The sequence below is a fragment of the Oncorhynchus nerka genome, linkage group LG6 (assembly GCF_034236695.1).
Source record: "Oncorhynchus nerka isolate Pitt River linkage group LG6, Oner_Uvic_2.0, whole genome shotgun sequence".
Taxonomy (NCBI): domain Eukaryota; kingdom Metazoa; phylum Chordata; class Actinopteri; order Salmoniformes; family Salmonidae; genus Oncorhynchus; species Oncorhynchus nerka.
This window is the reverse complement of record NC_088401.1, coordinates 82,494,803-82,510,083: the sequence shown is the minus strand read 5'-3', so window position 1 is coordinate 82,510,083 and position 15,281 is coordinate 82,494,803. Positions and strand designations below refer to the sequence as shown.

Sequence of the window (15,281 nt, the reverse complement as noted above, 5' to 3'; positions counted from 1 at the left end):
CCGGTGTCTTCACTAGTCTCCATAGATGGGCTGTGTGGCTGGTGTTTTCACTAGTCTCTACAGATGGGCTGCGTGGCTGGTCTCTTCACTAGTCTCTACAGATGGGCTGTGTGGCTGGTCTCTTCACTAGTCTACAGATGGCCTGTGTGGCTGGTCTCTTCACTAGTCTCCACAGATGGGCTGTGTGGCTGGTCTCTTCACTAGTCTCTACAGATGGGCTGTGTGGCTGGTGTTTTCACTAGTCTCTACAGATGGCCTGTGTGGCTGGTCTCTTCACTAGTCTCTACAGATGGGCTGTGTGGCTGGTCTCTTCACTAGTCTCTACAGATGGCCTGTGTGGCTGGTCTCTTCACTAGTCTCCACAGATGGGCTGTGTGGCTGGTCTCTTCACTAGTCTCCACAGATGGGCTGTGTGGCCGGTGTCTTCACTAGTCTCTACAGATGGGCTGTGTGGCTGGTCTCTTCACTAGTCTACAGATGGACTGTGTGGTTGGTCTCTTCACTAGTCTACAGATGGACTGTGTGGCTGGTCTCTTCACTAGTCTACAGATGGACTGTGTGGCTGGTGTCTTCACTAGTCTACAGATGGACTGTGTGGCTGGTGTCTTCACTAGTCTACAGATGGAGTGTGGCTCGTGTCTCCACTAGTCTACAGATGGACTGTGTGGCTGGTGTCTCCTGCTACTTGATCTCACTATATCCTCCTCCAGTGATCCCATCAGAAGCTATAGTATATGTGAAAAAATATAAATAATGGACAATTATTTTGGAAGGAATTAATTGAATGGTAATGTTTCACTGTGTGACGTCTGTGCATTCATATTCATAATACTCTTGTCTGACAGTGTGTGATGAATAGGCCTCTGACAGAATGTCGTAGAACACAGACCACGCTGAATGATGAATGAGACGAGGGGTGGAGTGTGAGGACTGAAGAGAAGAGTTGATTTGTAGAAAAATGTCTGAGGGACACTTCATATTCCTCCCCCTCAGTTTAAGTCAGCTAGACCAGGGTTTCTGCCCCTCCTCCCCCCCCCCCCTTGGGTGCACAAAAACCAACTCAGTGAAGATATTCAGTTTGTTGTTTATTTCAATGGCTCATCTGATAAAAGCCCCTTTATCAACAAAAAATACTGGGACATTTTTCATGTCCAATGAAATGACAAGTAGTGTGGTTGTTTGGTATCAGCACAGTTCTGTGTACATAGAAAAATGCACAGTATCGCTATAGCAACATGTGCAGTACACCAGTCAAGGCTGCAATATGCAACATAGTTATGTGTTCAGAGCTCTCTGCTTTCTGGCAGCAAGGAGCAACATGGAGTCAAATCACAAAATAATGTCAAAGAATAAGTCCTAAAAGATGAACCAGTAGTGAGGGCTGTGAGAAGAGTTCTAGCCATAAACAGAATGAATTATTCTGATGCTATGGTTCTATCAACAAAACTACCTTGAGACCTCAGTGAGAGAAGTAGCTTTTTAGTGAGGGAAGAGAGTACTTTCACTTAAAACAGGGTCTTATTCAATAGGTCATACCGTAGCCAAAGCGAACTTGTCCAATAAAGAAAAATCTGATTTAGTCCCTCCCTGCGTGTCTTCTTCCGTTTGGTGCCTAATGAATATGACCTAGTACTCCACACCGACCGCATCAATCTTTATTAACACAGGAAGAACAAGACTAAATCAAATGCACTTTAAAAAAAACTATACAAAAGTTAAAAGGAAGAATCCTTTTGTCTATAAAAGTAGTGATGACCATACAGTGAGTGGGATTGACAGTTCAGAAGAGGTCAGTCAGGAAGATGCATTTGGTTCCTACTAAGCCCTTCATTCCATTTGTAGTAAAATACTAATCTAGACTACAGTAAGGTATGTTTATGCTATATAAAGTTGACACATTTCAGATGCTTGCCAGATATCTTGCTAAAGCCAGGCTTCACAGTGTTCAATGAAAGTGTCTCGATATCTAAGCCCAGAACATTGAGAATCAGGACACAGCCGTAGTAGTATCAGCATAGCACATGTATGACAACTGTTGGGGACAAGGTACAACCATAGTAAAAATGTACACATTCAAAGCATACCGACAGAAAAGGACCAGAAGTTAACACTGTTGCAAATAGAAATGTGATTTCTAGAGCTTCCATCATTCCCTGCTCTACACAACAGATAGAAACGTGCCGTTTAGATCAGTTATGGGCATCTAAACATTCTGTAACCTTCCAACTGTCCTTCTGAGTGAGCCCCCTGATTTAGATTGTTGGCCATCGCCACGGTAACCAGCGAGACCGCCTGTGACGCAGAAGGGGAATCTGGATGTGTTTACGTTCCAGCAGGAAGTGGAAGTTTTGGAAATGTGGGAAGCAATTAGTGATCAGCTGCAGATGGGCTTGTGTGTTTCATCGACCGCGAGGTCACGGATTCCATCAGGATGCAAACAGTGTGTTTTATATATCTTTGTCATTTAAAAAGGCAGCTCCTCTTCCTCTGGGAGAGAAGTGAGAAACCCTCTTGGGTGCCATGCTAGCATCTACTTAAAGCACACGAACTAGTAAGAAAACAGCTGATTGGGTAACCTCCTCAATAAGGAGATGGCTGATTGGATATCCTCAGCCTAACAACCTGAGCCTGAATATTCAGTTGCTATACAATGGCTTTTTACATTTAAAATAAAAAATAAAAACATAAGTGTGTTTCACACCGGTATAAAAAAAAAAAAAAACAACAACCAAGAAATACAAAATAAAGCAACAACTTAAATTAAAAGTTACGTCACGTTTCAATGGCATCGTATTCAAGTAATCTATTACATCAAGTCCCTGATACACGCTGTGGTTCATGGAAACAAGTCTTCAGCTCACACAGAACCATCAGTTCATATAGAAGGCAGCAGCATGTCATTATGTACACATCAACAAAGTTCCAAGCATAGAATTAGAATGCTACATTTAATACACTCTCTCGCTCAGAAAGGAAGGAGGATGAGAAGAGAACCAAAACATGACAGGTGTGTTAACTGTGGAATTCCTCTGCAGTGACAGAACAATGAACTCTGACCTCCCCATCCATCCATTGAGGATTATGGGTAGGAATTCTCAGAGGGCTCCCTGTAGCACTTAGTGACATAATCAAGTTATTCACTGTCATAAGAGTGATATAAAGCCAATACACACACACACACTGACATAGCAATGACATAGCATCTTCAACTCACTGGTATGTCTGCTTATAACAAGTCATACCACTGTTCCCAATTCAGCAGCTCAAAACTAATTTACTGGCCTATTTCTCATCTTCAGTGGAGTTGATTACAGTGAGAGAGAGAGAGAGTGAGAGAGAGAGAGAGAGAGAGAGATCGAGAGAGAGAGAGAGAGAGAGATCGAGCAGCACTTAATCTTCAGCTGAATTCACAGACAGAAGTCACTCTGATCAAAACCCAGGAGGCACTGAGGAGGAATCATGCTGCATAGCCTCTGGTTCACAGTGATAACAGCATCTTAACCAGGGACATACGGTGACCATTCTACAGTGTTTTAATGCTTCTGCCTTTTGGCTTCACGTTCCTGTGACGTGATTAGAACACCGTGTTTAACATCAGTCAGTGGCGTCATGTCAGTGTGATGACATCCACGGGGTCATCGGTGCCCTTCGACCTTTGCTTGCGTTTGAGCAGTCTTTCTTTCCGTCTCTGTCTGAAGGTGGGGGCCGCAGGGCAAGGGGCGGCCGAGGAGGGGGGCGGGGTGCTGATGGAGAGAGTGAGGAGGTCTGCCAGGGACCGGAGAGGAGGAGGAAGTAGTGATGGGAGAGGATTGTAGCGCTCCCTGTCCCTGGCTCGGGGTGGTTTGCTGTTCATCCTCTCCTCTGTCTCCTGGCGTCATCTGTCGAAGCAGCCCGCTGCCGTGAAGGTGTGGTGGGGGCCCACGCCCCCCAGGTACCCCCGGCTGTAGGCCATGCTGAGGCAGTGTCTCGGCTCCGCAGCCAAGGCTAACTGCATGGAGATGGGGCCCTGCAAGGCCAGCGGTGCCACCCGAGCCCCAGGCTGCAGCCCCGAAGTCAGGCTAGGATAGGAGGGGAAGGCCCCTGCTGTGGAGGTCATGGTGTTGGCCCCGGTGAGCAGCCCCATCCTGTGGCTCTGGAGGAAGTCCTGGGACATGTTGACTCCAGCAGGCTCCAAAGCCTGGGAGTCGGCTAGCGCGTGGAGCTGGGACAGGGAGGGGGAGAGGTGTGGGAAGCCCACTGGGCTGGGCTGGAAGAAGAGCTGCTGGGGGGTGGAGGAGGAGGTAGCTGGTCTCTGGATGGCTGGGACCGGTGAGAGGTGGGAGAGAGGAGGGTGAGACTGGAGAGCGGCGGATCGAGACAACAGAGGGGTGGATTTGGGTTTGCTGGCCTCCTTCACGTCGCTGTCATGTGCACTGTGGAAGAGAGACAAGAGTGTGCAATGCTGTCATCAAGGCAAAGGATGGCTACTTTGAAGAATCTCAAATATAAAATACATTTTTATTTGTTGAACACTTTTTTGGTTGCTACATAATTCTGTGTGTTAGTTCATATTTTTGATGTCTTCACTGTTATTCTACAATGTAGAAAATAGTTACAAATAAAGAAAACCCTGTGCATACAAGCATTCAATTAGTCTCAGATGTGTGTGTGAGAGACTTACAGCAGCATGAGTTTGATGCAGTGTGTGAGGTGGCCCCAGGTGTGTGTGTGTGAGGTGGCCCCAGGTGTGTGTGAGAGACTTACAGCAGCATGAGTTTGATGCAGTGTGTGAGGTGGCCCCAGGTGTGTGTGTGTGTGTGTGTGTGTGTGTGTGTGAGAGACTTACAGCAGCATGAGTTTGATGCAGTGTGTGAGGTGGCCCCAGGTGTAGCCAGTCAGTAGGTGTAGAGACGTGGTCCAGCTAGGAGAAATCTGGAGACAGATACGAGACGCCGCTACGCACGCTGCCGCCACCTGAGACGGCCGGAAACTCAGGAACGCATGGTCTAGAGGAACACACTGTTAGAAATGGTCTAGTCTCTAGAGGAACACAGAGACTGTTAGAAATGGTCTAGTCTCTAGAGGAACACAGAGACTGTTAGAAATGGTCTAGTCTCTAGAGGAACACAGAGACTGTTAGAAATGGTCTAGTCTCTAGAGGAACACAGAGACGGTTAGAAATGGTCTAGTCTCTAGAGGAACACAGAGACGGTTAGAAATGGTCTAGTCTCTAGAGGAACACAGAGACGGTTAGAAATGGTCTAGTCTCTAGAGGAACACAGAGACGGTTAGAAATGGTCTAGTCTCTAGAGGACCACAGAGACGGTTAGAAATGGTCTAGTCTCTAGAGGAACACAGAGACGGTTAGAAATGGTCTAGTCTCTAGAGGACCACAGAGACGGTTAGAAATGGTCTAGTCTCTAGAGGAACACAGAGACGGTTAGAAATGGTCTAGTCTCTAGAGGACCACAGAGACGGTTAGAAATGGTCTAGTCTCTAGAGGACCACAGAGACTGTTAGAAATGGTCTAGTCTCTAGAGGACCACAGAGACTGTTAGAAATGGTCTAGTCTCTAGAGGAACACAGAGACTGTTAGAAATGGTCTAGTCTCTAGAGGAACACAGAGACTGTTAGAAATGGTCTAGTCTCTAGAGGACCACAGAGACGGTTAGAAATGTTAGAAATGGTCTAGTCTCTGAGAGGACCACAGAGACGGTTAGAAATGGTCTAGTCTCTAGAGGAACACAGAGACGGTTAGAAATGGTCTAGTCTCTAGAGGAACACAGAGACGGTTAGAAATGGTCTAGTCTCTAGAGGACCACAGAGACGGTTAGAAATGGTCTAGTCTCTAGAGGAACACAGAGACGGTTAGAAATGGTCTAGTCTCTAGAGGAACACAGAGACGGTTAGAAATGGTCTAGTCTCTAGAGGAACACAGAGACTGTTAGAAATGGTCTAGTCTCTAGAGGAACACAGAGACGGTTAGAAATGGTCTAGTCTCTAGAGGAACACAGAGACGGTTAGAAATGGTCTAGTCTCTAGAGCAACATTATGATTCATTATATTAAATTGTGATAAGCACAAGAGACTGCACTGATATTCCTAAGTCCCTCTGTTTTTTTCATTCCCTCCCTCCATCACCCCTCACCTTGCAGTGACACCTCCAGGAAGTAGTGTGTGTACTTGTCCATAAAGGTTTTGGTCTTGGAGAGGGAGGAGAGAGGCCAGCCGTTGTACAGGTCTCCCTCCTGCACCGAGGCCTGGAGGTAGTAGTCTATGAAGTGGGCCGGGGTGGGCATACACAGGTTCCAGCTGAACGTCTCCAACAGCAGCAGCTCCATCTTGATGAGGTCTCTCTTGTTGAGAACAAGGTTCAGAGAACACATGAAGCCCAGGGAGTTGAGCTGCTCCAACTTAGGTACCCGGTCCTCCCTCTCCTCAAACTTACCTACAGGAGAGTGAGACGGACAGAGAGAGAGGGACAGAGAGAGAGAGGTTAGAAGGCAGGCTATAGAAAAGCCTTTTAGGGCTGACCCCATTTAGTGGACTGGTCCATTGTTTGGTCGACAGATATTTCTTTAGTCGAGCAGTAGCAACAAAGAATATCATGATGCTCCTTTCTGATTGGCTCCTGTCTGAGTGGACTGATTCATTGTGGAGGCCGTGGGGATGGAACAGTCCATCAGTCTAAGACATGTGGTAATGAAATTGTATAAGGTTATTACTTAAGAACAATGGTGTAACACTAATAAAAATAATATTTTATAACAAATGCACCTAATCCCGCTTTGGATTGTGGTCGCAGTCCCTGTTTGTAAAACACATCAGGTCGCTGTTGAATTGGTGCTTTTTCCTAGACCATGTTGCGAAGTGCATAGTAGCAAAGTTAACCAGCATATTGGTGTTGAGAACAATTCAGTGGAGGCAGCAGCAGAATGAATGAGATGAGAAAACAGCCCCTGTCCTATGGTCTAAGAAAAGTGAGAACTGAAGAAACCAACTTTATTCTAGAATCAATAGCCTAAAATGTTCCTGGCATTATTAAATCATCCATATCTCCAGAAATAAGACAGATCCTGATCCTGTTGCCTGTTTGATTAACAGTCTACTGATTCTGTGAGCACCAAGTCTCACGTAACCACATGTCGGATAAACAATTTCACAAATTCCTCTGTAAATCCTTGTTACGCTGTAATAAAGGCTTCTCGTTCGACCATCTGGTATTATTTATATTATTTATATTATTTATATTATTTATATTATTTATATTATTTATATTATTTATATTATTTATATTATTTATATTATTTATATTATTTATATTATTTATATTATTCATCAGTTGATGAAGTGCCTCTACAGTATTATTCATCAGTTGATGAAGTGCCTCTACAGTATTATTGATGATGAAGTGCTCTCGGTATTATTCATCAGTTGATATTATTCATCAGTTGATGAAGTGCCGGTATTATTCATACGGTATTATTCATCAGTTGATGAAGTGCAGTATTATTCATCAGTTGATGAAGTGCCTCTACGGTATTATTTATCAGTTGATGAAGTGCAGTATTATTTATCAGTTGATGAAGTGCCTCTACGGTATTATTCATCAGTTGATGAAGTGCAGTATTATTCATCTACGGTATTATTCATCAGTTGATGAAGTGCCTCTACGGTATTATTCATCAGTTGATGAATGAACACGGTATTATTCATCAGTTGATGAAGTGCCTCTACGGTATTATTCATCAGTTGATGAAGTGCCTCTACGGTATTATTCATCAGTTGATGAAGTGCCTCTACGGTATTATTCATCAGTTGATGAAGTGCCTCTACGGTATTATTCATCAGTTGATGAAGTGTATTATTCATCAGTTGATGAAGTGCCTCACGGTATTATTCATCAGTTGATATTATTCATCAGTTGATGAAGTGCCGGTATTATTCATCAGTTGATGAAGTGGTATTATTCATCAGTTGATGAAGTGCCTCTACGGTATTATTCATCAGTTGATGAAGTGTCTCTACGGTATTATTCATCAGTTATTCATCAGTTGATGAAGTGTGTATTATTCATCAGTTGATGAAGTGCCTCTACGGTATTATTCATCAGTTGATGAAGTATTATTCATCAGTTGATGAAGTGCCTCTACGGTATTATTCATCAGTTGATGAAGTGCCTCTACGGTATTATTCATCAGTTGATGAAGTGCCTCTACGGTATTATTCATCAGTTGATGAAGTGTCTCTACGGTATTATTCATCAGTTGATGAAGTGCCTCTACGGTATTATTCATCAGTTGTATTATTTATCAGTTGATGAAGTGCCTCTACGGTATTATTCATCAGTTGATGAAGTGCCTCTACGGTATTATTCATCAGTTGATGAAGTGCCTCTACGGTATTATTTATCAGTTGATGAAGTGCCTCTACGGTATTATTTATCAGTTGATGAAGTGCCTCTACGGTATTATTCATCAGTTGATGAAGTGTTGTTTACACGGTTCCAAATATTCAGATTTGATTTATTTATAATAATAATCCTCTGTTTTCCTTGATCTCATCATCATCATCATTATTGTCAGTCTTTTTAGGATGTGGGGGACTTGATTGGGCGTTGTAGTAGAATAACAAAAATACTGATTTATTTGAAAACAAAGCCTTTAAACCCCCCTCCCTGCGTCTGATCACTCATCCCCTCTAGAAGCCAGTAGCTACAGCAATATCTTTATCACCACTACCAGCAGCAACCTACTTACCAGAACCCTCACTACTAGCAGCAACCTACTTACCAGGACCCTCACTACCAGCAGCAACCTACTTACCAGGACCCTCACTACCAGCAGCAACCTACTGACCAGAACCCTCACTACCAGCAGCAACCTACTGACCAGAACCCTCACTACAAGCAGCAACCTACTGACCAGAACCCTCACTACCAGCAGCAACCTACTGACCAGAACCCTCACTACCAGCAGCAACCTACTTACCAGAACCCTCACTACCAGCAGCAACCTACTGACCAGAACCCTCACTACCAGCAGCAACCTACTGACCAGAACCCTCACTACCAGCAGCAACCTACTGACCAGAACCCTCACTACCAGCAGCAACCTACTGACCAGAACCCTCACTACCAGCAGCAACCTACTGACCAGAACCCTCACTACCAGCAGCAACCTACTGACCAGAACCCTCACTACCAGCAGCAACCTACTGACCAGAACCCTCACTACCAGCAGCAACCTACTGACCAGAACCCTCACTACCAGCAGCAACCTACTGACCAGAACCCTCACTACCAGTGTGTCCACTACCATTCTAGACATTCTCCTCTGAACTTTCCATAGCAACAGCCCTTAGGCCACAGTCTCACGAGTCTAAGTGGCCAATGAGCACCAATGATTTTGCCTTTAATCCACAAACAGTCCTTCACTTCCTTTCTCACCCCCACTCACAGTGAAAAGGGGGCAGGGAAGGGGAGGAGTCAGGTTACTCTGGCATATTTCCCTAAAACACCTAATAAACCTCCGGGTTCTTCTATAAACCCGTTTCAGCAGGAAAACTGTGGGGGGGCACGGCATCCTCAGGGCAGAGAAAACTGACATGAGGGAGATGACAACTAGGCCTAACCTCCACAGAAGTATGACTAAATGTATGTTGAGGAAATGTGTACAATGTCCATTCATAGACAACTGACACACAATGGAACATTGTTCAAAACAAAGAATGGACAAGGTTACCAACACAACCACAGAAGACGACGCTCAAACACAGTCACCCTCCCCAGGGTTTGGAAGGACCGTGCCACAGTCAAGACTAGAGTATTATTGAAGAAGTCCTAAAACCCAACAACTTGGGTGTGTCCATAGACTGTTAATCCTTCTGGATCTCAAAATATCACAGAGGTCGTTGGTCAAAAACAACACTGGCTTTGACCGCAGCACTATCATCATGGCAACGAAGACAGGCAGGAGAGTTGAAGGGGAAGGAGGTTTGGTGTAATCCACCTTGAAGAGTGTTTAGTCCTTACGCCATCAAACTGGCTCGGTCTCTTTACTCCTAGGTCTCTCCCCCTCCTCTCTTTACTCCTAGGTCTCTCCCCCTCCTCTCTTTACTCCTAGGTCTCTCCCCCTCCTCTCTTTACTCCTAGGTCTCTCCCCCTCCTCTCTTTACTCCTAGGTCTCTCCCCCTCCTCTCTTTACTCCTAGGTCTCTCCCCCTCCTCGCTTTACTCCTAGGTCTCTCCCCCTCCTCGCTTTACTCCTAGGTCTCTCCCCCTCCTCGCTTTACTCCTAGGTCTCTCCCCCTCCTCTCTTTACTCCTAGGTCTCTCCCCCTCCTCTCTTTACTCCTAGGTCTCTCCCCCTCCTCTCTTTACTCCTAGGTCTCTCACACGCTTCTCTTTCTCCCTCCCCGCTCTCTCAATTCAATTTAAATGTAAGGGCTTTATTAGCATAGGAAACATGTTAACATTGCCAAAGCAAGTGAACTAATAAACAAAAGTAAAACAAATTTACAGTAAACATTACACTCAGAAGCCTCACTGAGTCTGTACATAGTCAAAGCTTTATTTTATTTTGGGTCAGTCACAGTGGACAGGTATTCTGCCACTGTGTACTCTCCGTTTAGGGACAAATAGCATTCTAGTTTGCTCAGTTTTTTTGTTAATCAATTGACACATTGGAAATAATGATCTTATTGTTTTCTCATGATTTGATTGGGTCTAATTGTGCTGCTGTCCTGGGACTCTGTTTGTGAACAGAGCCTCAGGACCAGCTTGCTTAGGGGGGACTTCTCCAAGTTCATCTCTCTGTAGTTGATGGCCTAGTTATGGAAGGTTATGGAATTTAACAGCTCTTTTAAGGAATATGATAATTAGCGGGCATCGGCCTAATTCTGCTCTGCATGCATTATTTGGTGTTCTATGTTGTTTAAGTCTCAATTTAATGTTTGTCCCATTTTGTGAATTCCTGGTTAGTGAGCAGACCCCAGACCTCACAACCATAAAGGGCAATGGGCTCTATGACTGATTCAAGTATTTTTAGCCAGATCCTAATTGGTATGTTGAATATTATGTTCATTCTGATGGCATAGAAGGCCCTTCTTGCCTTGTCTCTCAGCTCGTTCACAGCTTTGTGGAAGTTATCTGTGGCGCTGATGTTTAGGCCAAGGTATGTTTTGTTTGTGTGCTCTATGGCAACAGTGTCTAGATGGAATTTGTATTTGTTGTTTTGGCAACTGGACCTTTTTTGGAATGCCATTATGGTTGCGGACAGATCTAGGTGCTGCTGTAGGCCCTCCTTGGTTGGGGACAGATCTAGGTGTTGTTGTAGGCCCTCCTTGGTTGGGGACAGAAGCACCAGTTCATCAGCAAACAGCAGACATTTGACTTCAGATTCTCTCCCCTCTTTCCCCATTCTCCAACTCCCCCCTACTCTCTAACTCCCTTCCTCCCCTTTGTCTCAAGGCCAGCCACACACACACACACACACAGTGTGAGTTTTACTGCTGATGCTGGAGCCTGCCATTAACCCTGTAAAGGAGAAACAGAGAACCCAGCCAGCAGCCAATCACCCCAGCAGACAATAGCAGGTCTCAGGAGGCAGTTAACACATAGGCTGTAATGGAATCTCACAACCAGAACAGGAAACAATAACTGCTGTTCTGTTCACTCCCACCCAGCCCAGACCCAGTGTCAGTCTACACTTTCCCATTCACCATCATATCCTATAGGCTAGTAGCCTAGTCTGTCTGCTGGACTCCTGTGTCCACAGGCGCAGCCATGAACAGCCATCAGCAGCCCTTCAAAACCCTCTTTTCATCCTGGTAGGGTTAGGGTTAGGGGATGGGTAGGGACATTGTGTTGTCAGTCTTCTCATCGTCTTCAACGATGGCTCATTGATTTACTACTTGTATTAGCTGTTGATTGTGTGTGTTATTAAAAACAAGTGATGCACAAAACCTATTCAAGCTGAACCTACATTTCTGAAAGGAGGTAGAACTCATAGGGACAATGTGAGAACCTGCTGGGGGTTAACTACTGCTGAAGGAGTTTAGAAACCTGAGAACCAAGCTGCTGAAGGAGTTTAGAAACCAGCTGCTATTAACTACTGGGGTATTAGATCTTCTACACAGCTTGTCCCATTTCATGTCAACAAGATTAACACAGTGACTAACCTACGAGCTGTATGCATGTGTGAGAGATAAAGAGTTCATTCCTCAGCTTACGGTTGGAGTCAATGCTTCCTTTGATGAGCCAAGTGCCTGTCCACTTCTGAAACTATAGGTCTCCTCTCCTTTACCGTCCCATCCAGATCGCTACAGCCCTCATGAGCACTGCCTTGCAGAGGGCTGAGAGTCAGCCCTGTGGATGTGTGTGATGAGGCAGTAGAGCGCACCCAGAGAGGGGTCAAAAGGTACAAACAGCAGGATGTAGCATGTCCCCCCTCTTCTCAGGTGTGCTGCTGAAGGAGTTTAGAACCCTGAGAACCTGCTGGGGGTATTAGACTACTGCTGAAGGAGTTTAGAAACACGAGAACCTGCTGGGGGGGGTTAGACTACTGCTGAAGGAGTTTAGAAACACGAGAACCTGCTGGAGGGGGTTAGACTACTGCTGAAGGAGTTTAGAAACATGAGAACCTGCTGGGGGGGGTGAAGGAGTTTAGACTACTGCTGAAGCTGAAGGAGTTTAGAAACATGAGAACCTGCTGGGGGGGTTAGACTACTGCTGAAGGAGTTTAGAAACATGAGAACCTGGGGGGGGGTTAGACTACTGCTGAAGGAGTTTAGAAACATGAGAACCTGCTGGGGGTATTAGACTACTGCTGAAGGAGTTTTGAGAACCTGCTGGGGGGGGTTAGACTACTGCTGAAGGAGTTTAGAAACCCTGCTGCTGAAGGAGTTTAGAAACATGAGAACCTGCTGGGGGGGGGGTTAGACTACTGCTGAAGGAGTTTAGAAACCCGCTGCTGGGGGTATTAGACTACTGCTGAAGGAGTTTAGAAACATGAGAACCTGCTGGGGGGGGGGGGTTAGACTACTGCTGAAGGAGTTTAGAAACCTGCTGAAGGAGTTTAGCTGAGCTGGGGGTATTAGACTACTGCTGAAGGAGTTTAGAAACATGAGAACCTGCTGGGGGGTTAGACTACTGCTGAAGGAGTTTAGAAACCCGCTGCTGGGGGTACTGCTGAAGGAGTTTAGACTACTGCTGAAGCTGAAGTTTAGAAACATGAGAACCTGCTGGGGGGTTAGACTACTGCTGAAGGAGTTTAGAAACCTGAAGGAGTTTAGAGAACCTGCTGGGGGGGGTTAGACTACTGCTGAAGGAGTTTAGAAACCAGCTGCTGGGGGTATTGGGGGTTAACTACTGCTGAAGGAGTTTAGAAACATGAGAACCTGCTGGGGGGGGGTTGAAGCTGAAGTTTAGAAACCTGAGAACCTGCTGGGGGCTGAAGGAGTTTTAGACTGGGGGGGGTTAGACTACTGCTGAAGGAGTTTAGAAAGAAACTGCTGAGAACTGCTGAAGGAGTTTAGAAACATGAGAACCTGCTGGGGGGTTAGACTACTGCTGAAGGAGTTTAGAAACCTGAGAACCTGCTGGGGGGTTAGACTACTGCTGAAGGAGTTTAGAAACACTGCTGAAGGAGTTTAGAACCTGCTGGGGGGTTAGACTACTGCTGAAGGAGTTTGAAGGAGTTTAGAAACAGGAGTTTGAGAACCTGCTGGGGGGTTAGACTACTGCTGAAGGAGTTTATGAGAAACAGTTTGAGAACCTGCTGGGGGGGGAGGGGTTAGACTACTGCTGAAGGAGTTTAGAAACATGAGAACCTGCTGGGGGGTTAGACTACTGCTGAAGGAGTTTAGAAACATGAGAACCTGCTGACTACTGCTGAAGGGTTTAGAAACATGAGAACCTGCTGGGGGGAGGGGGGGGGTTAGACTACTGCTGAAGGAGTTTAGAAACATGAGAACCTGCTGGGGGGGTTAGACTACTGCTGAAGGAGTTTAGAAACATGAGAATGCTCTTCACTAGAGTTCGAGGGACGAAGAAAAAACATAACTGCTGTTGCAGCCATCACTTATGTTCCACTAAGAGGAAAGGAGACGGCCATTACACAGTGTTCCTCTCTACCTCACCCACAGAGACAGACTGTATTGATTTCTATCAATGACCACACTGCTCCATCCAGTCACTGCAGTCTTCATTAAAACAATCCCCTCAGTCTTCTGAAGGAGTTCATGTGAAGGGGAAAGAGTATGTCAGCACTGCTAGCCTATAAACTAGACATAGATGATTCAATATTATTTATTTTATTTATTTTTTATTTTTAAAGAGCTCACTTCTACAGCCAGAAACAGTAACAATAAATCAAAACTAAACATCCACCAACCCCCTTTCACAAGCCTAATAGATTCACTGCCTTCAAAAAATAATTCACACCCCTTGATTTATTCCACATTTTGTTGTGTTACAGCCAGAATTCAAAATGGATAAATATATTTTTCCCTCTCACCCATCTACATACAATACCCCATAATGACAAAGTGAAAACGTATATTTTATTTTTGGGGGGTCAAAATGACAGAAATATCTAATTTATGTAAGTATTCACACACCTGAGTGAATACTTTGTAGAAACAGCTGTAATCGCTGCCAGAGGTGTGAGTCTTTCTGGGTCTCAGAGCTTTCCACACCTGGATTGTGTAACATTTACCCATTATTATTTTCTAAATTCTTCAATCTTTGTCAAATTGGTTGTTAATCATTACTAAAAAAAACAATTTCAGGTCTTACCATAGTTTTTACTTAAATCTACTTGGAAATGTAACTCGGCCACTCAGGAACATTCACCCTCTTCGTAAGCAACTCCAGTGTAGATTTGGCCTTGTGATTCAGGTTATTGTCCTGCTGAACAGTGAATGAATCTCCCAGTGTCTGGTAGAAGGCAGATTGGACCAGGTTTTCCTCTAGGAGTTCACCTGTGCTTAGCTCCATTCAGTTTCTTTATATCCTGAAAAACTCCCCAGTAAATTTTTACAAGCATACCAATAACATGATGCAGCCACGAAGGCATTGGAAAACATCCCTGGTCTTTGTGGTTGAATCGGTGTTTGATATTCACTGCTCGACTGAGGGACCTGACAGATAACTAAATATGTGGGGTACAGAGATGAGGTAGTCACTCAAAAATCATTAAAAACACTAACACTATTACACACAGGGTGAGTCCATGCAACTTGTGTGACTTGAGTAAATGTTTACTCCTGAACTTATTTAGGCTTTCCATGTTTAATACTTATT

General features: G+C 44.9%; 1 protein-coding gene across 1 annotated transcript in view; it reads right to left on the bottom strand.

The window, feature by feature from the left end:
* Positions 1 to 1,072: 1,072 nt before the first annotated feature.
* LOC115119019 (cyclin-J-like) overlaps positions 1,073 to 15,281 on the bottom strand; it is a 33,599-nt gene continuing 19,390 nt past the window's right edge. The window contains exons 4-6 of the mRNA XM_029647752.2: positions 6,128 to 6,427; positions 4,826 to 4,985; positions 1,073 to 4,412 (exon numbers count right to left, since the gene is read on the bottom strand). Of these exons, the coding sequence (XP_029503612.1) occupies positions 3,875 to 4,412; positions 4,826 to 4,985; positions 6,128 to 6,427 (998 nt within the window). The 3' untranslated portion in view covers positions 1,073 to 3,874. The remainder of the gene's footprint in view (positions 4,413 to 4,825; positions 4,986 to 6,127; positions 6,428 to 15,281) is intronic.